The sequence below is a fragment of the Phaenicophaeus curvirostris genome, chromosome 9 (genome assembly GCF_032191515.1).
Source record: "Phaenicophaeus curvirostris isolate KB17595 chromosome 9, BPBGC_Pcur_1.0, whole genome shotgun sequence".
Taxonomy (NCBI): Eukaryota; Metazoa; Chordata; class Aves; order Cuculiformes; family Cuculidae; genus Phaenicophaeus; species Phaenicophaeus curvirostris.
Window position 1 is genome coordinate 877,762 of NC_091400.1, and position 24,148 is coordinate 901,909.

The 24,148-nt window shown below is 36.7% G+C and overlaps 1 protein-coding gene across 3 annotated transcripts in view; it reads left to right on the forward strand.

Annotated features, from left to right (window-relative positions):
• Positions 1–24,148, forward strand: part of SLK (STE20 like kinase) — a 47,246-nt gene that overhangs the window by 14,751 nt on the left and 8,347 nt on the right. The window contains exons 2-14 of one of the 3 annotated variants that reach the window (XM_069864085.1): positions 5,880–6,044; positions 8,143–8,191; positions 8,680–8,829; positions 11,504–11,576; positions 11,791–11,985; positions 12,642–12,723; positions 13,649–13,777; positions 15,380–16,783; positions 17,513–17,643; positions 17,906–18,029; positions 18,293–18,472; positions 20,431–20,523; positions 23,787–23,916. In XM_069864085.1, coding sequence (XP_069720186.1) covers positions 5,880–6,044; positions 8,143–8,191; positions 8,680–8,829; positions 11,504–11,576; positions 11,791–11,985; positions 12,642–12,723; positions 13,649–13,777; positions 15,380–16,783; positions 17,513–17,643; positions 17,906–18,029; positions 18,293–18,472; positions 20,431–20,523; positions 23,787–23,916 — 2,905 coding nt within the window. Of the gene's footprint in view, positions 1–5,879; positions 6,045–8,142; positions 8,192–8,679; positions 8,830–11,503; positions 11,577–11,790; positions 11,986–12,641; positions 12,724–13,648; positions 13,778–15,376; positions 16,784–17,512; positions 17,644–17,905; positions 18,030–18,292; positions 18,473–20,430; positions 20,524–23,786; positions 23,917–24,148 lie in introns of all 3 variants that reach the window. The other 2 variants (XM_069864084.1, XM_069864086.1) reach the window with 2 other exon arrangements.

Sequence of the window (24,148 nt, forward strand, 5' to 3'; positions counted from 1 at the left end):
TTCAGCTGCTTTTCTTTGTTGTTTTTATGTGAACTATCATGCAACAAGAAAAGGGAAAGTAATCATGTGTTATTATAAAACAGCATAGCATATTTTTGGAGATTTTCTTGCCAAAGTCTAGGGGTTTTTTTTCTTATTTTTAATCTGTTTTTTTTAAAAAGAATTTGCTTAAAGGACAATGATGTGAAAAAAATGTGATATAATCTCCTCTTAAGGTTCCTCTAAAGGACTATTCCAGTTAAGATTCCTCTAAAGGACAGTATTTGCCAGTTCAGCTGTGGTGTTTTTCAAATATGCATATGAAAATTCCTTCTGATTTCAGTGACAATGCATGAACCAGGATGGGAACTCTGCTTAGGTGCTATGCAAAATACCACAGAATCCATGAAAACACGTAAAGGCAATCATGAGGTTAAACATGAAAGTTATATTCCATACCACTCCCAAAAATAACTTGTGGAATCCTTAAAAACCAACCATTAAGGAAGCAGGAGAACCACAGTAAGTACAGAGTATGAGGATAATGTTAAAAGAGTGAAGTTGTCATGGAAACCACTCCCAAACTGGTGTGGCCACAAGGCAGCACCAGACCACAGTATCATGAAGATGCACTTCAAGGGTCTGAGCTGAAACCTTGGCTCCACTTTGTTGGTAAAACTATTTGCTTGTAGGGAGTACAGGCACTCCTATCAACATTTCTATTTCAGTATTTTTTCCCTGACACTAAACGTTCCTTAAGTAGAGGAGATGGTGTGGTAGGTGGGTATGATACATTGTGCAGGCAGGGAAGCGTTTTGGCTGATCAGCTGTAGTTTAAGGGTGTATTATCTTCCCTGGTAGATACCATCAGCATCTGCTGAATGGTTCTTCTGTTGCAGTCACTTCAACAAGTTTTAGCAGGTATAGCTGCAGTTAGCTGGTTTTGAATTCCTTGGGCCAACCATATGTATATTTAAACAAAAAAAATGAAATTATCTTTTTTTTTTTATTACTGCTGCATTTTCAAATATTGTGCAGTGCAGACTAGTGCAAGATAACATAAGTTCTTTGAAATGAGTGGCTCATGGTAGCTTCCAGAAATCGGTGGCGTTCACCACCTCGTTCATTGGTTGAACTTGTGATACAGTATAAAAACTGGTTTAATCTTGCAGAGGTAGCTATGTGCTCTTGAATTCAACTTGGTACTTTTAATTACATTTTTCAGCATTCAGTGTTGGAAATAATGCTTCCTTTTATCTCATAACCTGAAGCACTTTGTTTGGGTTTTTTTTCGTAAACTTCAGTAATAAAGAACACCTTTCCATTTCCTGAAAAAATATTTTAACACTTGATACTGGTCAGTTGTGCAGTTTTAGTTACAGAATGCACAGGACAATGATAAATATGGTATAGTAAATTTGAACAAAGCAAAGTCCAGGGTAGGTTTTCCAGTGGGCCACACTACTTCTTACATGTTTGTTTGATCAAGCTGTTAAAATCTGAAATGATAGCCATTGTTTTTTCCTTGGTTCATGTGTTTAAGAAAGCCTGAGAGCTTTCTGATAGCTCTGAGAAACAGCTCTTGGGTTTGTGTTGTACCAGGGCAGTTTTTCAGGACTGATAACTGGGACATCATCATAAAGCATGTATGGAGCTGGGTCTGGCAATCCCAGAATTACATAAAATCGTAGCTTCCTGTGTGCAAAACCCGTCACTTTTCGGCAACCTTGATCATCTATGCTTATGACTGTAGTTTTGTTGAGAAGAATGAGTCAGAAAGGAAAAGCTTCTTAATTGGTTTGTTTTGCTGCCTGTGAAACATGCACTGTGGTTATATAAAGTCTCAGAAGAGATCAGGCGTCAGGAGGAAAGGTGATGAAGAATTTTCTGTCTCATATCTCAGCTTAGTTTCCGGTTGGCTGAACAACAGATGAAGGGCGTGCTTAACGTTTTTCAATTGTAAATAATATTTTAATTTTTAGATGTCTACATGCAGCATCACGAGAAGGGAGCTGCACGCTTGGGAAGGAAGCACATGCTGATGATAGGAAACAGAAACAGCTCCTCACAACCAAGGCTGAAACCTCATATTGGTCATCTAAAGATGAACGACTGAGTTGTCTCTGAGCTGTAATCCTGTTACTTTGGAAGGGTGGCTTTGCTCTCCCTGCTGTTCGAGGCTGTGAATATGCCACTAACTGGATGAGTGCCCAGGCGGTAAACCTGCCCTTTAATATTCTACTGTCAGTCTCTTCACAAAGCTCCTGGCTCTGGAACTTATGTTTGGATATATGATACTTTATAAAAATCTGGGATTGATAGGGAGGAGTTGCTATTCTTCCTTGTACTGATAACTTTTCAGATGTGTACACTTTTGTGTCATTGCCATTTGTGAGGGATTTACATTTAGAAGGTAATTTCAAAGTTCTAATTTCCGAGATCATGTTAATGCCATACAAACATACAATCCATATTTCTAAAAGTACTTTATCTTAGAATTAGAGTGTTTTTCTGTGTGTTTTTGGCTAATGAGACTGTGCCATCCATCGCAAGAACCACGCTGCAACATAGAGTTTGCTGTTCCCTTGTGCATACTATCTCTCTGTAAGTTAATATTTGCAGCAGTAACCTTAAATATAGAATACAGAACTTTTGGTGGAATTATGGCAATTATTATGTCTTGTTGCATGTCTTAATAATATCTGTTACACTGCATTGGTTAGATCTTGGAGAAATTAATTATTCTGGTTTAGTTTTCAACCACTGTGTGTGAATCTTTTGAGAAGATCAAATTTTTAAACGCAAAGAAAGGAAATCTTTCTCCCCTGCTTCTAATTTGTCTCCACTTAAGGCAGTATTGTACCAAAACCATTGAAGATGCCAGTTTGGATTTTCTAGTGTTAGACTGAAGCTTAAATCACCTGTCAAGGAAGCAGAATGAAATTTATTTGAGCAGAGCTAGAGTACAGGAAGAAACTGCTGGACTATATGAATGGTTATTTGGCTTCAAGTGTTCATGTACCCAAATGCAAAATGAGTATGTACAAATCCAGACTGAGTCTACACAAACATTTTTTTCTCCTCCTCCAAACTTTGGAGACTGTTATGTGGCAGAAGAAAGACTTCAGTCCAAGTCTAGAAAAAACAAACATGCCCACACAAAGCTATAAATGCTCTTTGTTCCTCTCAGTCCACAGGGGTTTTCTTCCCATACAATACAGTGCTACATAAATCTTAGGCATGAACAGTAAAATCCTTTCCTACACAGTTCAAAAGAGCGTATTTCATATGTGCTTCTTACAGCAGTGCACATAGAGGAATATTTATATAGAGTGCATTGCGGGGTGGAGACAAATAATATTTTGTTCAGAATGTTTAAAATAATGTTTTAAATATATAAATATTTATTTCCCAAGTGCGACTTCATGCATACTTAAAATGGTTTAGCAGTCCTCAGAAATACCCGTGGAAAAATGCTCATTATAAAGCATTTTTCTTTTAAGAACTGGAAAAAGTCTGGATCTAGACCTACAGTATTTTACTATCTTCAGTCAGAACAAAGGCAAACATTTGTTTTGTTTGTAATTGTTAAGATGCTCATAAAGATAATCATACTGCCTCTGTAATCACTTCTGGTTTTTAATGAAGTTTTTTAATAGAGGTTTTGCAAGGAGGAAATAAAGGGAACTTATTCAAAGCAGATTTCTATTTCCTTCAAGCAAAAGGATCTGGGATAAATGAAAATACAAAGTACTCTCTCAATAGAAGAAAAGTAACATATGCTATAACTGTAGCAAACTCCCCAGCATGTAGTCATGCATGCTTATTTACAAATGCCCTCCCCAATTGAAACTGAATATGAAAACAGTAACATCTGTTATTGTAAACCTAATGTAGAAGTTTAAAATAGCTTTATTTAAGCAAAATGTTACTGCAGTTATATAGCTGACATGGAAATTTTTGTAAAAAAAACAATTTTAGGGTTTTTTTTCCCATGATTTTTTGTCCAGGTACAGTGGAGAGTGTGTGGCCGTGCATGTTTCAAACAAGTAAATTTGCAATTAATATTTGAATTCTTTAGGAAGGTGCTTTTAGAACCAGTTTTCTGCACATATAAAGCTACCAAGTCTAATTCTGTTGTGGAGTCAGACATCTGTTTCACCTTTCATGTTTAATTTACAGTGCAGCTCCTGAATAGGAAGGTTGGTCTTGCATTCTTGCTATAAAACATGAAACCAAACCAAATAATGTTTGTGTTATTAAGCAGGTCTTGTTATCATTAGAGCATGTGCTGGAAAACTCAGTAGTTTGTTGTTGAATAATGTTATACAGATGCCTTATCTTTGTTTTTAAAAACGGGAAGGCAAACACTGAGGTTTAGAAGATGGGGGTTTTTTTGTTTTGGAAATAAAAATTTTGAGATAAAAATGTTACAGAAAACTTCTATCCTCAACATAAGATGGCACCGTGCTTTTAAATGTGTTTTGCTGTTACTGCTGTTTTGCTTACTGTTATCGTAAATGTTTATCTTTAAATCTTTCATTGCCTTTTGCCACACTGAGAGAATTATTTATGGCTGTGAAAGTAGTAATATAGTCAGCTTGGAAATCATTCTTAAGAATTCTTACTCACTGCTTCCCCTTAAATTTCATTTAAATGTTGAAACCTTGGTGGAGTAAGGCAAGGCCTTTTCTTCATGGTTTTTACACGTATGATTGGTGAAGTTGACTTCAGTCCTACAACTTCATTTATTCAGAGGTGAAAGGGTACCACTGGACAAACCATTGCTTCTATGATGCCTTGAGAAAATATACCTTCTTATTTTCCAGATTCCAAGTTACAATGTTCCTTTAAACATAACTTGCAAGAGAATTATTAGAAAGCATGTATGTGTAATATGTAGGCTGTGCGTTTAATATTTCCCTCATCCCCTACATATTAAATAAAAAAGAAATCTCACTTTGCCTAGTTTTGCCTGATTAGTTCCTCAGCAATATACTATAGATAAGTATTTACAGCAACTGGTTTCTGGGGTTTTTTTGCTATTGAAATAAGTCACCCTAGTTGTAATTTCTTAGGTATAAAAAAAGCCAAGGAATATTTAAATGCATATTTAATTGCAGAACTGTGTGGGTTTGGGTTTTTTTCCCCTTGGGTACCCAAGGTCCTGTTTTCCTTTTCTTTTTCAAGTCAAAATTGTGCTTGTTCTCCAGCTGACCTTATCTGTACAGCAGTTCTAGCTCTGTAGTCTTAAAGAGTGGATGATCAGGTAGGGGCTGGAGCATTTTCAGCTTTGTTGAGCTGCCATCCATGGAATTGCTTCTGGACTTCTGAAGCAAAGAGAGTAAAATGCTCAAATTAATGTTGGTGTGGCAGCTCTTTAAGGGGGGAGCTGGAATAAAGCCCCTGGGTGATGGTGGTTGAGGCTCTGGTTTTCTGTGCAGCTTTGCAAGCAGCTGTGCTGCCCCAACGTGGGGAGTGCCAGAAGGGCAAGAAGGTGCAGTGTAAGAAATTAGAGGATAAAAGCTATTTAATACTCCTTGTCAAGTGTTAATAGAGAGTTTTTTGAGGAGCAGCGCAGAACTTCATCTCAGAGTACAGAATAGTAACGACTCTAAACTATTTACTGCGTGGTGGTTTAAAGAACATGACAAGATTTAGATGGTTTTATATTCCTGTCTTTCGTTGTTTCTTGACCTTGAGAAAAATTATGAGACCCTTTTTCTGCTAGAATTTATCTAGTCTTTATTATGCAGGTATTTTCTTTTTGTAGTCAAGCAAGCCAAAGGCAGTTGGTAGTATGAAATGTCAAGGGAGGGAGATTGTTGGGTTTATTTTGCTGGTGACAATTTTCTGGTGAAATTCACGTATATGTGTTTGCTGTGACTTTTCTTTTATAGGCTCAGAACAAAGAAACGAAAGTACTGGCTGCTGCAAAGGTGATTGATACTAAATCAGAAGAAGAACTTGAAGATTACATGGTTGAGATTGATATTTTAGCATCCTGTGATCATCCTAATATTGTCAAGCTCCTAGATGCTTTCTACTATGAAAACAATCTGTGGGTACGTTTTTTTTGTACTCATTTCAAAAGATTATTGAAATTACATTCTTTTGTCTTGGCTTTCTTAAAAGATCATTTGCCAATCACATTTCTTTAGAGTTCTCTCTGTTGTGACAACTATTCCATTTCAGAACTAATTTGTAAATTGTGACTAAGACTTTCAGGAAGTCCACACTGTAAAACTGAGCTACACTGAGTCATTTGGTCAGGAGTTTGAATCAAAAAATTGGAAATTAGCTGTTTGCTTTGGTGTATAGAGAGATTTCTTAGTGCTTGTTTGTAACAATAGGACTTAGATTTTAATACTTTAGCAGAGTTTAGAGTGAGATTCAGGATCTACGGCTGAAAATTAGATATGAGTGAATTGATTGGTACTTCCAGGAAGGACTGTTTACCAGAACTTGAACAATAATTAATTTACTCTACATCTAGATACTTCTACATAGAAATATAGTGGACAAACATGTAACTGTACATCACTCTTCTGCTGTATCCTGTGCACTGAACAGTTTTACCTATGAAAATACAATTTTTTCTTTTAAGTTATCTGGTGCAGTATTTCTAAATGATTTTGGAATGGTACAAAGAATATATGTTGGGTTTTTTTTAAAGAGATTGTAATTTAAAAAGATACCTAAAAGGATTAAAAGAAAATAAGTCTTACAAATATGCTTTAACATGCTTCAGCATGAAGGCCAGTATGAATAAAGGCAGAGTATGAAACTGAGTGCATAGGCTTTGCTGGTAGAGTAAAGATAGAAAAGGAGTGAATAGTTTGAAAATAAAATTGTAGATAAATAATTACAATGAAATACAGAAGCATGAAAGCGGCAAAGGGAAGGCTGTAGTGATGTGGTAAGTAAACAGAATTCAGTGGGGGAAAAAAAAAAAAAGTAGCTGGACATAAAACAGGACAGCAAAACCATATTTTAGAAACACAGTGTCTTTCCCAGAGAGGCCTTTGTCAGATCTAACAGCAAATTTTAGAGAAAGAAATTATTTATTTACAATCTGCGACGCTTAACTTACTTGGCAGTAGGTATGCAGAAGCATGTAAATGGAACAATGCTTTAAAAGATTTACAAAGCATAGCATTATATAATACATTTGTTACTACAATTGTTGTGAGGGTTAATTATAATAGTAATTTGAAGTAATATGTAGCATAAGTGGTGTATACATAAGTGGATACATAAGGTATAATTTGAGGTTTCCTCTTCCATGTGCAATTACACTCTGATTTTAAAAGTACTCTGAAGATAAAAATAAGATATTTCACAGAATATTGACTCTTAGGATTCTCACAAAAAGTACTCATTAGCTGTCAGACTGAAAATTATAATTTAATGTTTAATGTTCAAATCAAAGTAGAAGAAGACATAAGGAAGGGTGTGGTGTCAGTCTTGGATGATCTTTTTTCTTTCTTGCCCTTTTCATTCCCTTTTTCTACCCATTTTCTCCTTGGTTTATTCTTTCCATCCTACGTGTCCATATAGAGTCTGCCCCGAAACAGTTGCAGTTTATTTTTATTTCAAATGGAAAATAAGAACTGGAAATGGAGTTTTTCTAGTGCTGTTAGATTCTGGGATAAAAGCCTTGATATATTGTAGGTGTCAGTGAAAATGGAGGAAAAATAATGGAAACATCTGCATTTACTCATTTTTTCTAACTTGAAGATATATTTTTTTCCATATTTTCATCTCATCTGAATCGATACAGAAGATAACAACTGCTACAGGACAATTATGTAGCTCTTCCCTTTGACTGAAAAGTCGAAGTATGTTATACTGTAGAAGTACTGTTTAATAATTGAGAAATGAGTTGGCAGGGATTATGTAAATCACATTACAAGTCCGATTCAAGCTGTTTTATTATGTTTTATAAGTTTTATTATGCAACTTTAGCTTTAGAATAAAACTTTTGTCTGAGCATCTCCAAGCATTTCTCAAATAATTTGCTTGAGCAGCACAACCCTGCTTTTAGCTTGTTAACAGTATCAATATTTTGCAGAGTTTAGTGAAATAATGCTCCCTTAATCAGCGGTTCAGTTTAGCAGAACTATTTAATTTGTGGTTTGTTTGTTTGTGTTTTATATACAGATCCTCATCGAATTTTGTGCAGGTGGAGCCGTAGATGCAGTAATGCTGGGTAAATAATTTGTTTCAAATAATAAACTTATTAGCATCTTAAAATTATATATATTTTAAGATTTGTTTCACATGTATGGTGTTTTGAAATGCAAATATTTCTGTAATTGGTATGCTATACGTGTTGAATGTTGGGGTTTTCAAATTAGCATTTAAGCATTTAATCTATGGACGTTATCACTGAAGTGAGGTTAATTTTATCTAATTTTTTAGGTGTTTATTTACTTTTCAAAGCATATTTTTGTCTTGATCCTTTAAATGAATGTGATGAGTTGTTCTCTTATGCTTGTGGAGCTCTTTGTTGTTAGAATTTATATAAGCTCTTCTCAGGATCTCATTCTTCTCCTTCCCCTGCCATATTCCAAATTATGTTTTGATAATTTTTTATATTGCATTAGACTTAAAGTTAGACATTTCTGTGTTTATTCTGCAAAATAGGTGATTAAAATGGAAAAATGTTGAGTTTATTTCTGTCTCTTTCTATTGTAGAGCTTGAAAGGCCATTAACGGAGCCGCAGATCAAAGTGGTATGCAGGCAGACCTTGGAAGCACTGAACTACCTGCATGAAAATAAGATCATCCACAGAGATCTAAAAGCTGGCAATATTCTTTTCACGTTAGATGGAGACATTAAGCTAGGTGAGCGTGTTGCATATGAAGGTCTTGCCCAGAGCTTGGTGTGATCTTATTACTGTATTTTCCTTAGGCTTTAGTTTGGCAGAGTTCAGTATTTATCTGTTAAAATATCAATGTAAAAATATGCTTTTTTAGATGCAGAGTTCACAGAGGGTAAAGGGTAAGAAGCATCAGATCACCACAGTGAGCTGGGGATCTAAATTCCCAGCTTTGCTACAGATACTGCTTCTAAACTTGAACAAGACGTGATCATACTCACTAATATATCTATAACTTGTATTGATGGCAGTATTTCTACAAGGTATAGTGCATCATCTCTGTTGAGTAGATGAGAATATTTAAAAATCTGCTTTGCTAGATTGATCAGTGTGGTGTATTTGATTTTTGCATAGATTCCTTTGCACACATGTACTTGTTATGTGCATTTCATCATCTGCAAAGTACAGGTAACCTTAATATTTCGGCTTCTCTTGGAAGCCTGAAGATGTAGTGATGAACTCAGTATTGTAGGCCTATAAATATATAAAAGTAATGGAACCACCATCTTAATTTCTTAGTACTACTGTAAAAAAACAGATCCTAACAAGAGTCTCGTGGTCAGAGAGAGAATCATTAGTTTCTGTTCATTTTATTTGCCTTACTCTGGCCTTCCTCATGTGGACTGGAACTATTTTGAGCTTTTGTCAAGCTTAGATGACACACAGAATTGTGCACGCTGTCAAGATACAGCGTTGCAGTTCAGACCACAGGAAGATTTCTTCCGCACAAGTATTTAGTGATGTATTCAGGTCTGCTAATTAAGATTTGTAAAGAAAAGATTTACTTTAGTTTTGAAAAGTGTACAGTACTCCTTGGAAAAACATATTGCTCCTTTTGAACAATTTGTATTTTGCTTCTGGTACACAAAAAAAATGGATAATGCCTTGTTTTATAAATATGTGAGTGGCAAATTCCTTCACTGCGTTTTAGTTTTATGAGAATTGGAGTTCCATTATTTCAGTATCTCTAATCCCCCAAGATTTCAGATTTTGCATTTGAACAAATAGCTCTCTTAATCCTTGTTTTTTTTCCACACGGCAAAATTAAGCTTCTCAGCTGTTGAGCCCATCAAGTAATTTTGTACAGATTAAAGATGACATCATATGGCACTTCTGTCCCTTTGCTCTAATATCTAGATATTCATTAAGAAATTACCTTTGTATTAAACATATAACATTTGTTTAAAAGTCATCCTTTTTTTTTGAAGTGAGAAATGCAGTTCTTTATAGCCAAACAATATTAATTGCAAAGATAAAGTTGATTTTTGGTTGGATGTAACATGAAAGGTGCACGTGTGAGCTTTCAGATATTTAACATAAAGTGAAAAGTCACATGGAAAGAAACACATAAGAGGGAAAATTTAGCTTTATGAGAATTTGAATCCTGAAATTAAAAGTTGAATGGGTTGTTGAATTAATGCAAGTGCTGACATGCCGTGTCTTGGGACTACAGCTTTCATAGGCTAAAGAAATTATTTTTTAAATAAAGTAATTTAACCTGCTTATTCCTACAGATGCATCGGTCTTGTCCCTAGAACTCATTGGTAGCATTGCTTTTTTTGGCATGGAGGATAATCTTTCTTCAGTATCATTTATTAGAAAAGCTAATGTGTTCAGTTATATGCTACAGAATGTTTGCTCTGGAACATCCAACACTTTTAAAAGACAGTTGTAAAACATACAGCACCCTTAGCAAGTTTGCGGATGACACTAAGCTGGGGGGAAGTGTGGATCTGCTGGAGGGTCGGGAGGCTCTGCAAAGGGATCTGAACAGGCTGGACCGCTGGGCTGAGTCGAATGGCATGAGGTTTAACGAGGCCAAATGCCGGGTCCTGCACTTGGGGCACAACAACCCTGTGCAGCTACAGACTGGGAGAAGTCTGTCTAGAAAGCTGCCTGGAGGAGAGGGACCTGGGCGTGTTGGTTGACAGCCGACTGAATATGAGCCAGCAGTGGCCCAGGTGGCCAAGAAGGCCAATGGCATCTTGGCTTGTATCAGAAACGGTGTGACCAGCAGGTCCAGGGAGGTTCTTCTCCCTCTGTACTCGGCACTGGTGAGACCGCTCCTCGAATCCTGTGTTCAGTTCTGGGCCCCTCACCACAAGAAGGATGTTGAGGCTCTGGAGCGAGTCCAGGGAAGAGCAACGAAGCTGGTGAGGGGGCTGGAGAACAAGAGGAGCGGCTGAGAGAGCTGGGGGTGTTTAGCCTGGAGAAGAGGAGGCTAAGTGGAGACCTCATTGCTCTCTCCAACTACCTGAAAGGAGGTTGTGGAGAGGAGGGTGCTGGGCTCTTCTCCCAAGAGACAGGGGACAGGACGAGAGGGAATGGCCTTAAGCTCCACCAGGGGAGATTTAGGCTGGACATTAGGAGGAAATTCTTCACAGAAAGGGTCACTGGGCAGTGGCAGAGGCTGCCCAGGGAGGTGGTTGAGTCCCCTTCCCTGGAGGTGTTTAAGGCACGGGTGGACGAGGTGCTGAGGGACATGGTTTACTGATTGATAGGAATGGTTGGACTTGATGATCCGGTGGGTCTCTTCCAATCTGGTGATTCTATGATTCTCTGTAATATGTTCTGACAGTTGTAAAAATATAATATGTTTTCTACCACCCAGCTAATAGCATTTTACTGTTTGCTTTAAGCGGATTTTGGAGTATCAGCTAAAAACACAAGAACAATACAAAGAAGAGATTCTTTTATCGGTACACCGTATTGGTAAGCGCACTGTTTTGCTGACTTTTTAATATGAACTAATATCCTAATATTACCTTTTCTAATGTTACAGGCTTGATACAACATTGTGTAAATATATTAAGTGAAAGTAGAATGGGCTTCTTAAAATTCTACAGAGAATTTACCTATTTAGAACCTTTTTACAGAACAGATAAGAGTGCTTTTTCTAATCTGAACTTCATTATTCTCTTTGCAGGATGGCTCCAGAAGTAGTAATGTGTGAGACCTCTAAAGACAGGCCTTACGATTACAAAGCTGATATTTGGTCTCTTGGCATTACTTTAATAGAAATGGCTCAAATAGAGCCACCTCATCATGAATTAAATCCTATGCGAGTGCTTCTGAAAATAGCAAAATCTGATCCGCCTACATTAGCGCAGCCTTCAAAATGGTTAGTAATTTATTCACAACTTTCTCAACCCAATTTGTAGATTTTGCAAGAGGCATGCCAAATAGTAAATGTGCTAAATTTACATTCATGTTGAACTTTATGGCACTAGCTTTATGCATAGTCAGGTACATATTCTATATGTGTTTGTACATGTGTACATATGTATGTATGTATATCCTTATACAGTTGGGACTATGCATTTCTTGTTGTCGTTCTATGTTGAAGCTTTTATACTGAAATATTTTGTAGGTTTTGCATTAAAACATATGTAAAATAGCTTTTTAGAAGTGCAGTAGGAGATCTGAAGACCATCTGAAAAAGAATCAAGGGAGACCAAGGTATTTCTATGCTGAGAAAACATATTAAAAAAGATTGGTCATTTTAGTATCTTTGCAGTTCAGTTAGTGATATAGCAGATGTGATGTATTATAAATCCAGAGCCAAAAGTAAACTTCTATAAATGGAAAAACATTTGAAGGATTTTCTTTGTGCTGCACTGATTTTTGCATTTCCGTACTATCTTTGTGTTTTTCTAAATCAATAGCAGGACCTGGAGTTGCAGTTTAGGTGCATATGAAAGCAAAAGAGTAATTCACTATGCGCTAGTCTGATGTCAAGATAGAAGAAAAACCATGACCTGTTTTTTTTTTCTGTAGGTCATCAGATTTTAAAGATTTTCTGAAGAAATGTTTGGAAAAGAATGTGGATGCAAGATGGAGCGCAAATCAGCTTTTGCAGGTAGGAAGAATTAATTGTTCAGAACTATGTTTAAAGGGAAACATATTTTGTGTTTTTTAAAAGCAAGTTAGTAGCATAGCAGTTCTTTAAATAACTTCATATCAAGTGCTCAGACACAATCTGTTTTAACATTGTTCCATTGATCCCTGTTTGGTAAAAGCTGATTAAATGATTCCAAGCGCAGATCAATTTTTTTGTTTACATATTTTGATGTAATATAAATAGTTTGCATAAGTATTTAAATTATACGTTGATGTTTATAATGACTGAAGGAGCTATTTACATAAGCAGTCAATTGCTGACAGGTGTTTTAAAAGCTTTAGTGCTCAGCCTTCCTCTATAATGCTGTCACTGCAGAACAGCTAAACAGGACTGGATGTGGCTAGGTGCATTTGGTTCTGTTTAGCGTCAGCAGGCATTTACTTTATCCAGAATACATCCGGCATATGTTGAATAGATTTAAGCAGCAGGGCCAAGCAGAGAAAGAAGATTCAGACAGTAGGAGAAGATATAGCTGTTTTCTCTTAAAGAAAAATGTAGATTTCTATGTTCTTGTTGGGAAAAATTATTCTAAAGACAAGGCCAGCTTTTTCTAGAAAGAATATTTCTATTTAAAGCTCATCACAAGATAATTTAACTGGGGAAGTGAAAGGAAATGAAACCCACTTCCAGGAAAAATAAGCTTTTAAAAAACCTTTCTACTTCTGTTCTTTGGATTATGAAACAGGTCAGTAAAAATGAATTATTTGTGGTTTTAGCAAGTTTGTTAGACTACTTACACAGTATATTTGAATACAAATGTTTTTCTTGCAGAAAAATAGTACATTAAGACAGTTTTGATTAATGTAACTGTGAATCTTCAAGTCTTAGAGAGCCAAAGTAACATTTCACTTAATATTTTGCTTTTTTTTTAAATTTTCTCAAGCATCCATTTGTTACTGTTACATCCAATAAACCAATAAGAGAATTGATTGCAGAAGCTAAGGCTGAAGTTACAGAAGAAGTTGAAGATGGTAAAGATGAGGATGAAGAAGAAGAAACAGACAATTCTCTGGTCAGTTTAAAATTTACTCTTTTAAATATGCAACTAGCTTCAATCACCAGTTTCCTATGGAGAACTCAGTTTCTGATATACTACCCAGCTTTTGCATTGAGTCTTCCAAGAATAACAACATAAATGTACTGTAACCTTATTACAAGATAAGTAATCAGCATTTTCAAAATTAACACATTCTTAGACTCCGTTAGAACTAATAATAGCTGATAAAGAATCTTGTCTTAATTTATTTTTATATGTATATTTAGCATAGAATTCTAGAAAGAATATATTATGTATATCAGACATTATATAAATGTTTTTTAGCTAAAGTGTCTAGATAAATGAGAAAGCCTATGTTTGTATTCCATCAGGTGCTTAAAACATTAGGAAGGTATGTGACCATTGTGCTGTAATCTAAATTTGGGATTTTGCAGTGTGTCTGTCAGGAAAAAAAGAAAACAAAAGTAAAACTTCCCATACTTTACCACCTCCCTTTGCTGATTAGCTGCTAATCCATCAGCCCCCAGGAGGGTTGGAAAAAACCACCCTGGGACTCATTTAAGTCTCTTGACACAAACAGCAGGATAGGAAACTGGGAGGTAGATGCCTTTACATGATCTGCTTGCGGTAGTTTTAAAAACTGCTTGGAGATCAGCACTGTACTTTTACAAAAATTACATGAAGAAATATTTTAAATGTACTTTTGACTTAAAAGGATTTTTTTTCTGTGTGCTTGGGAAAACCTTAAGGTAAGAAATGCAAACCCCTGCTTGTTAGAGTAGCTAACCTAGTATGTTCCCAATGGCAAATCAGAAGCCTGATCTGCAAATTACAGGGTTCTAACCGTAAATATAGACAGATGGATATCACAATCGCTTTGAAGAGTGAAAGGGCAATTATGGATAAAATGATTATTAGTATGTTCTTTTGTATGTCTGTATGTAATCTGATAACTTGCATTCATATTCCAGCAGCAGCAATTTCTCCAGCTCTGTAACTGTTACTGTTCTAGTGCCATATTGCCACTTATTCTGATCTGCTGGAGGTTTTCACCATTCTAATGGAGTTTCACAGTGATTAAAAAGCAAAACAGATTTTTTCAGGCATTTTAAACAAAGAACTTAAGGAAAGGTATTCTTTTTTGATGAAACAGAGGAGGGTCTTAGTATTGCATTTTTATCAGTACTGCACCAACTAAAATTATACAGCTTCTTCCTAGCCAAAGAGGCAGAAAGACATTTCTTTCAAATCCAGCTGTAGGTGGGACTACTGGGAACTGAACTAATAAAGAAAAGCAATGTGTTTGGAAAAAACTTGAAGGTTCTGCTAAGTGTGAGGCAGAGGGTTGACCTTGATCCTTTTCATTCTATCAGAGTGTATTTTATTAAATTATGAGCAATAGAAGAGGGTTCTTCAAAACTGTTCTGTTCAAAGGCTGTCTGCAGTTTGTGCATTTGTTTGGTGGTAGTACCAAGTGAAGTGCTCTGACATTATAAAATTCAGATAACACTGCCTGCAAATAAAAATTCATCTCTATTCAGGTATTCCTCAATAGAACTGTCCTGTAATTAAGTTAGACAATGAGTAAATATTTTTCGTCCTTTAATTTTTTAGCAGTTACCTGCAGACAAGCGTGCGTCCTCCGACCTTAGTATTGCCAGCTCTGAAGAGGATAAAATTTCACAGAATGCCTCTGTTCTGGAATCTCTTTCTGAGAAAACAGAAAATAATGCAGTGGAGGACAAAGCCAGCACTGTATTTCCAGATGAATCTGAGGACATTAAATTTGGGAAAACAGCTGACAGCGTATGCGATGGTGCTGTTGGTGATATGAAAGTGCAGAATGGTTCTGTGCCAACAGCTGAAGATGAACAAGTCAAACTATCATCGGCTGAAAAGGCTAGAGAAAGCCTGGAAGTGGTACACGAAGCTACAGAACCCCAGAAAGGAGGGAAAGAACTTGATGCTGTAGCAAAATTGGAAGTAAAGGATCAACCTAGCCTAAAAACAGAGAAAGAAAATGATGTGGGGAATGAACAGATAGAAGATAATAAAGTGAAAATAGTACCTACAGGTGAAAATAGTGTGGAAACTGAAGAAGCCATTTCTAGGGAAACTGGTGAAAAAGAAGAGAAGGAAAATAGAACGGGTCTCTCAGAAGGTGAGGGAGAAAAGGTCCTTGCAGAAAGTACTGCAGAGCAAAAGAAAGATAAAGATGGAAGTCAGGAAGAGGCAATAGTAGACACCACTACAGAAACTCTACCTAATGCTGCAGATAAAGTGGCTGATGAAGAAAAGGAACTAATAAAGCCTGGAATTGACAACATTAAGGAGATAGGTGGTATCGCTGAAACAGGGATCAGCGAGGGGGATAAAATACCTGAGACAGAGGATAAGCCAGTGGGAAGTCAGGCTAAGCAGGTCCATGAGATAATCAGCTCTGAAGAGGCTCTATCAGAAAGCCAAGATAAAGTGATCAAAGTAGACAAGAAACTGGCAGAAAGTGAAAATGAGGATATTTGTCACATAAGCAGCATGGAGGAAACAGAGATCAAAGACTCTGGAAAAGACGATGTAGACCACAAGGCAGTACAGAACAAACCTGAGGATATTTCCAGTGAAGTAGTGGATAAACTGGCTGACATGGACCAGAACTCAGAAGAGTGCAGACCTGAGAATATCCAGGAAAACAATATTCAGGTAGACAAAGAACCTTCGGAAGTTACTTCTGATGAAATAATGAAGAATAAGCTTCAAGATGCTGCTGGTAAACACGCCGAAGACACTGAAGTCACTCTAGTCCCCAGTATTAGTATTAGTGCTGATGAAAATGAGGAGAAAGTCAAAGCAGATAATCGGGACAATACTGAAACTTTACAGCAGCTAGAATTGGAGAATTTGAAGGAAAATGATGCAGATTCAGGCACCGGCTCTACGGCTGATAATAGCAGCATTGATTTGAACTTATCAATATCTAGTTTCCTTAGTAAGAACAAAGAGACTGGATCAATATCTTTACAGGTAAGTATGAGCAGTGATGTATTTTTATATAAAATCCTATCCACGTATGCCCCTAAAATTATCTCTGCATTTGACCTTTGCAGCAAAGAAAATTGAGTGAGAAACTCATATGACAGTGGGGAATATAAAATTTCATAGAAACTGTAGTATTCAAAATTGCATGCACTGACTGGGTTTTTTGCAGTTATGTGGCAAAGTTGGAAGCTACAGAGCTGATAATTATTTTTGTGTTTTATTGCATAATTGCATTTAGAATATGTAGACTAGCGTATAACGGGAAGTTTAATGGTATTAAACTCGCTCATTTAATTTTTTCCAAAGCAGGAATAAGGACGTGAGTAAACTGATGTTCTGTTTCAGACACGTTTTTCAGAATTAAATATCTTTTTTTGGTGACTGCGAAAATTATGGTCAAAAGGAAGCAATAATTGCAACTGTCTTCAGCTTTTAAAAATAAAACAGCATCTAGGGTTTATCTAGAATTCTTTTTGTCTGGCAATTTAGATGATCAATAATTACAGTTTTCCTTTGCTGACTAGACAAAGTTTCAGTACAATAGAATTTTCCAAGTTTCTCTTGGTTAGTGAGGTACCTGATAGGCCAGAAGGGCTCCTGACTGCTGTATGCTAGACAGTTACAGAAATATTCAAACTAATTTAATATTAAGAAAAAAGAGGGGAAAGGCTATAACTTAAGTAAGTACAGGATAACTCACCAATGCTTTTTCAGGAAACGAGAAGGCAGAAGAAAACTTTAAAGAAAACTCGGAAGTTTGTTGTTGATGGAGTAGAAGTGAGTGTAACCACATCAAAAATAGTTACTGAAAATGACTCAAAAAGTGAAGAAATGAGATTCCTACGGTAAGTGTTTTTAAAAGTAAAATTTACAAGACATTGGCAGCTAATGTTTTTTACTATGATTAAAAGAAGGGAGCTAATGTAATATTAGGGGATTAATTTTAATTATTTTTTTAGTAGAAAGGAGCACAAAGTGTTTCTTAATAAGATAATAAATTTCATAATAGTTTTACTGGAACTAAGTCGTAGATGCTTTTTTCGTCCTTCATTATTTTCCACTACTTTTGTTTACCTATCGATATTAATTGTTCTTTTTTATTATTAGACGTCAAGAGCTAAGGGAGCTAAGACTTCTTCAGAAAGAGGAGCAGAGAGCCCAACAGCAACTCAGCAATAAGCTTCTGCAACAGCGAGAACAGATGTACAGGCGTTTCGAACAGGAAATGACAGTGAGTTTCTGGATTTCAGTGCTCTTAAAATATGACACCTTGATGGAGCAGGCAGAATAGGACTAGCAGCAATCAGGTGTTTCCTTTTACGATGGCTACAGCTTAGTTCTCATTCTTATTAATAAATGGCAATATTTTTCCATTGTGACGTGTCCAGCTCCCATAATGTAAGTCACCTGCGGGAACAGTTCATCGTGACCAACCTCAGCTTCACTGAACAGAATGTAGTTCTCAAAAATAATTTGGCATCTTTTTTTTAACAGAATAAAAAGCGACAATATGATCAAGAAATAGAAAATCTAGAAAAACAACAGAAGCAGACAATAGAGCGCTTGGAACAGGAACACACAAATCGTTTACGCGATGAAGCGAAACGCATTAAAGCAGAACAGGAGAAGGAATTGTCCAAATTCCAGAACATGCTGAAGAACAAGAAGAAGGAGGTAAGAGACAATTATGATAATACAGAAAATAAGGAGTACAGGCATAGCAAACGGTTGAGATTAGCTGTTCCAGGAGCCGTGTCAACCTCATGCTATATTGAGTTCTGGCAGGGTTACTAGCAGTCAGTTTTCTTTTGTTTTAGTGCCTAAAGTGAAATACAAACAGCTAACAGGAAAGACTTGGGTATTGACTTAATCTAGAAAGCATCACCACGTTAGAAGACTTCATTTTTCATAGAATCTTTAATAAAATATTTTTTCTCAAATGTTAAAACAAGAAAAAGTATATTCCTAACGATTATGGAATATATCTGAGATTTTTACTTTAAACAAATCCATCTACTTACTAAACAGTTGTTAAATTGGAATTGAGAAGAAAAGAGCATGGTCATGTTTACTACTGAAAAGCATTTAAATTCCAGAGATTGAGGAGGAGGGCTGTTTGTTCATTTGTTAGATTTTTATTGAATGTGTGCTGCTGCTGTTGTGAATTCCTTTACATGAAGTGACAGCAGTTATATGGATTTAGTTTTTTAACTCAAAAAGAAGAGAAAAGTCTGGATTGCCTAAAATCTTTTACATATGTGACATGAAGTTAAGGCAAAATGAGTGACATTTGACATGGACACCTTGTGATACTAATTTGCTTGCATTAGAGTAAGAACAGGTGATGCGATTTTGCATCTTAAAAGCTGTTTTATTTCATTTTTCAGATCAATTGTGTAGCGCTTGCTTGTGTATAAATGGCTCCAATGTTTGCGCTAATAGTTACTAGGCTCACAAAGATCTCTTTAGAAATCTGTACTGTCTGTGCTTTTGCATAGAATGATCCTGTAGTACAAAAGTGCATTAAAAAATAGAAGTTGTATTCAGTTTGAACCATGTGCTCATATGTAAATAACTTTTTTTTTTTCTTTTGCGGTACCTCTTGCATTTTTGAGTCTCTCTCTGATTACTGGTGGTTGGGTCCTACATGGGAAGCGGGAAGAATTTTACGTGTTGCTCTGAGCTAAAAGCAGTTCTTTCATGGAAACATGAGTAGCATGTGGTGATTTGGACTCTGTTTTCTGATGATGCTTCCACTATTAAGCAAACAGGCATTTGGTTTTGGGTGCTTAGTTTTGTATTTAAAGCTTAAGAAGGCGATTTGCAGTTCAAAGGAAAATGCAGCTGGTGCTCTAAAACTGCCCATGCTATACTGGAGTGTGCAGTGTTATATTTTTATAATTCTTAAAAATAAATAACACGTTGACAAATTAGCAGATTAATAGTTGATTTAGCCAGGTTATATTTAGAGTCTTTCTGCTAATCTAATTTAATTCACCTTGACCTGATACACGTCCCATTCCAGCATGAAAAGTTTCTTGAAAACGTACTCGGTTATTTGTGGTTAAACACTTAAAACACATTAGTATGTTATTTGCTTGTATGATTGTTTTGAGAACATATCCTGTGTAAACGTTATTAAAGGTTGGAGGTAATATTGGCATCTTATAATTTCATGTTTGAGACAGTGTCAGAAAAAGCTGGTTTTCAGTGGAAGTTATTTTAAACTTCTAACCATTGTTCACAGCTTTAGCAGGAGGTAAACGTACTCTGTAGTCCTTTTGCCATAGTTGCTTCAAGAAAATGCTGCTTCTGCAGGTGGTGGTTTTCTCTATATTGAGAAAGGTGTGCGAAGGCAAGGAGCAGCCTGTCCTTTCTGAGAGCACTGGGCAGCACTTGCATGTGAAAAGAGGCTGGCATATACCTCATTTCTGCGCTGCGCTGGCATACGTAAAGCACATCTTGTTCCTTCTCTTTTCATTAAGCTCTTTTCACTAAACTAACACCCCTTGTCATGCACACTTCCCAGTCCCTCTAGCGCTTGACCTGCATGTCCTGTGTTCACAGTAATGCTTTGCTGTGGAGAAAAAGTGTTCTTTTCGCCACCTTCTGCATGCTTATATACACTGTAGGTTTTATGTGAAGTGGAGAAAGCACCAAAAGAGCTGAGAAAAGAGCTCATGAAACGCAAGAAAGAGGAGCTTGCACAAAGCCAGCATGCTCAGGTAACAACGGCAGCTTCAAGCTACTAAAATAGAAAAGGCAGCAGTATTCACACAGCTTGATGATTTCGCTTCTTGTTGTTATTGAGTGAATATGGAACTTAACTCAAACTAACCCTACGCACTGCTCTCCTTCAAGTACTCCCATATCACATCCCATAGAGTGTTGTGTAGAAATGTAGGAACAGAGATTTCCAGGTTTGTGCTGTTAAGCATAATATTTTGTATGCTGTACAGAAAAAGAACAGTATTTTCCTATGGCAAGTTTATTTACAGTGCTTTTATGAGTGGTAAGTACCCCATAGATCCATCAAATTGTAAAAGTTACAGTCAAAAGTAAGTTTTGAGTAATATAAACACAGGGGAGGAAAACTGAAATAATGTGTGAGCATGAACATCTTGTTCATAGAAGCAGAACAGATTAGGTAAAAGGCAGTTATTTAGATGTTAAAGTGTAGCTGTGTGGAATCATCTGTAATTTCACGCCTTCAGAGTTGCTGCTAGAATGGGAGACAGTCCTTTAGAAAACTATTGGCCTTGTGATGGCCACAGCTACTACAAAGTGAGTTTACACCACGACAGAGCAGGTTTGTATGGAGCAACTTAAACATTTAATCTTTATGTGAGTGACCTAGTAGGAAATAATAGCAACCTTATTTGATTAAGTGTTTAATTCAAGAGGGGATTTCCCAGGATAGATTGTCGTTGAGTTGCAGTGCTCTCCCCATACCAAGGTTGTGCCTGCCTGAACTTCTTAAGGAAACAGTTAAAAACCTAAATTTTCATAGTGTTTGCAGTGATTTGCTTTGTTTCCCTTGCTGGTTTCAATTTGTTGAAGTAAGAGAAGTGAAAGAAAGAGTTTTAAAGGTGAAATATCCTTACTTGGAAGGATGAGTACTAGACAAGGTGCAGATGTTTAGTTTGAGATATTTAGAACTTCTGCTAGTGGCCATTTATGTGGGATTGGCCTTGACGTTTTAATTGTAAGTAACTAACGCAGAGCAGATCTCATTTCTTATTTTTTTAAGAACAGAAATACATTTCATTATATCCTGACCCAGGCAGTACATTGTGTCCCACAGGGTGTTGCTCAGGTTATGATACAGTCTTTTCAGTTGTCTTCATGTACACTTTTCAACGCACAAATGCAGGATGTAAGTCTTAAAATGCAAAACAACACAAGTTTTGTTTGCCTGATTTTCGAGATGCGTGTTTTCTCCTTCTGCTCATATGTGCTGATCAACGCCACTGCTGCCTCCAAACTAAGTGCCACAAGTTCATGTGATTATACACTGTTTGTAGTAAAAAGATCAAAATTATGGTGGTTGTTATTAACTCTGGCAAAGACACTGAATTTTCACACAAACGTAGTATCATACTGTGTTCTGGTGTTTATGTTCAGCACATGTGAGAAACAATGTGTGACTTCTGTGCTGTGTGTGCAGTGAAACTATGTGTTTTGAAGATATCTGAGTTTATTTTCAGATACTTATTGGGCAAAACCAAGTGTTAATTTTAAAAAGGTGGACTGCCTTGCACTGCTTTTCAACCATTCAACATGTTCTTTAGTAAGGTCCATGACCTTTATTATGTGTGATACTTGAGTAGCTGTGGGGAGTGGAAAGGCCAGAGTGGTTTCTGAGATTATTTGGTTTATCTTGTAGTGTTAGCAATCATAAAACTTCTTAAAGTTTATAAGAGAGAACAGCAATGATATTTAAATATTTGAGTAAAGCTCAGGCATAATTGCTTTCACATTAAATTGGACACACCTAATCAAATATAGGGGCTGATAAAAATACTGTTCTGTTTCCCTTTCCAGACGAAAAGGATAAGAAAACTGCAGGCTCATTATTCTGAGGGTGCAGAGACATAATTATAAGACATAAGAGACACTGTGTTTTATTTGCCATGAGCTTTTTCATTTGGAGCAGGGAGGGAAGTTGTTGTAGTGTAGCCATGGTGTTGTGGTCCAATTTAATTTACAGATGTGGCCTTCCAGTTCTTTTTAAACCCTCAGGTCTGTCACTGCTGGAACCTTGCACCAACTTACTCCCCCTCTGGTTTTCTGTTACCTGTCCAGGTGTAACTGCTGCCCCCTGGGAGAGGTGAAAGCCTCATTTGCTAATGACTTTCTGTGAAGATGAAAACCAGAGTTCTCCTGCTCGTAACAAAAAGTACTTAAAATGAACACAATTCCATATGTTGCTGACAGCTCGTTCAGCAAGTAGCGTAGATTCTGTAAAAAAACGAAAACACGTAGCTCAGGAGACCCTTCCACCACTCATTTGTAGCCCTGTACAGTTTTCCTGCCTCATCCTATCTCCCTTCCATGAGATCATCTTTAAAGTTTTGTTATGTAACAGCAAATGCTTCAGCCGCCCATATCGGCTCTGATAGGACGTTGCCATCACCCTTTCTTTTGACCTTTATATCATGGTAGAAACATCTGCTTCAATTTCTTGTTCCTCAAGCGTGTGCATGTGCATGCTTGCATGTTTGTAGATCCGCTGGCTTGGGGTTGGAGGTTTTTTGGTAGTTGCAAACATAGTCTTGGGGCATGGGAGGGGGAATTTGTGTTGTTGCCTGCTTGTCACAAAGTGATGGAAGATGCAAGTGATACGGGGGCTGCATCAGGCAGGTGGCAAATCGCGTTGCCAGGAGCCAGTTCAGCTCTGCTGTGACAAACTTTCAAGTCCTGCAGAATGCAATTCCTGTAAAAGCCATTAGATGTCTTCATAGCAACCTTGCAGAACTCCCAATCTCAATATCTTTGCGTTCGTGACAAGATAAACCACTCAAGATCGAGACACAAATCTGAACCCCAGCTGTGTAAATAGATAGGCTCTAACTAATCATCCAAAGCAAAATTGCCATACATGCTTTTATTTTGTTACATCCATGAAGTAATTAACCCTTGATATGATGAGATCAACTTTATATTGAGTACTTGGCTTTGCTAGCTTTGAGCCTGCAACTTGTTTTGAGGAGAGACAAGAGATAGAATGAATTGCAGATTTCTGCCTACTTTGTTGCCTTTGGTCTTATTTCTGAAGGTTGTATTTAAACAATAAATATACTCTTACCTACTCTCTGCACAGAAAATACAAAAGATGCATAGTTTCATAGCCAAGGCATGTTAGCTCAAATTTTCATAGATGTATTTGCTTTCATATATAGCTAATGCTGAGAGAACTGGGAGTTTCATTAAAATGTACTGTGGTAAGAAGGACACAATCTAATTTACTTTGACTGGGTTTTACCAGGAGCAGGAATTTGTACAGAAGCAGCAACAAGAGCTGGATGCATCTCTGAAGAAAATAATCCAGCAGCAGAAGACAGAACTAGCCACTATTGAACGAGATTGCCTCAACAAGAAACAGCAGCTCATGAGAGGTATCCACCATCAAACTTACTCTTGAAAACAGACATTTATGTTGGATTTTAATGAAACAATCATCCGTCTTAAATTTATGAGATCAAATACCTTAATCTGGAACGGTAGTAAAAACATTTGCTGTGGAATAGCATTCTTAAAATGCACTTGTATGTCACTTCTAAACATACACTAGCAGGTAGATTAGAAAGTATTGTTTTATACTTTCTGAATGAGCTTTCCTCTTTTTTC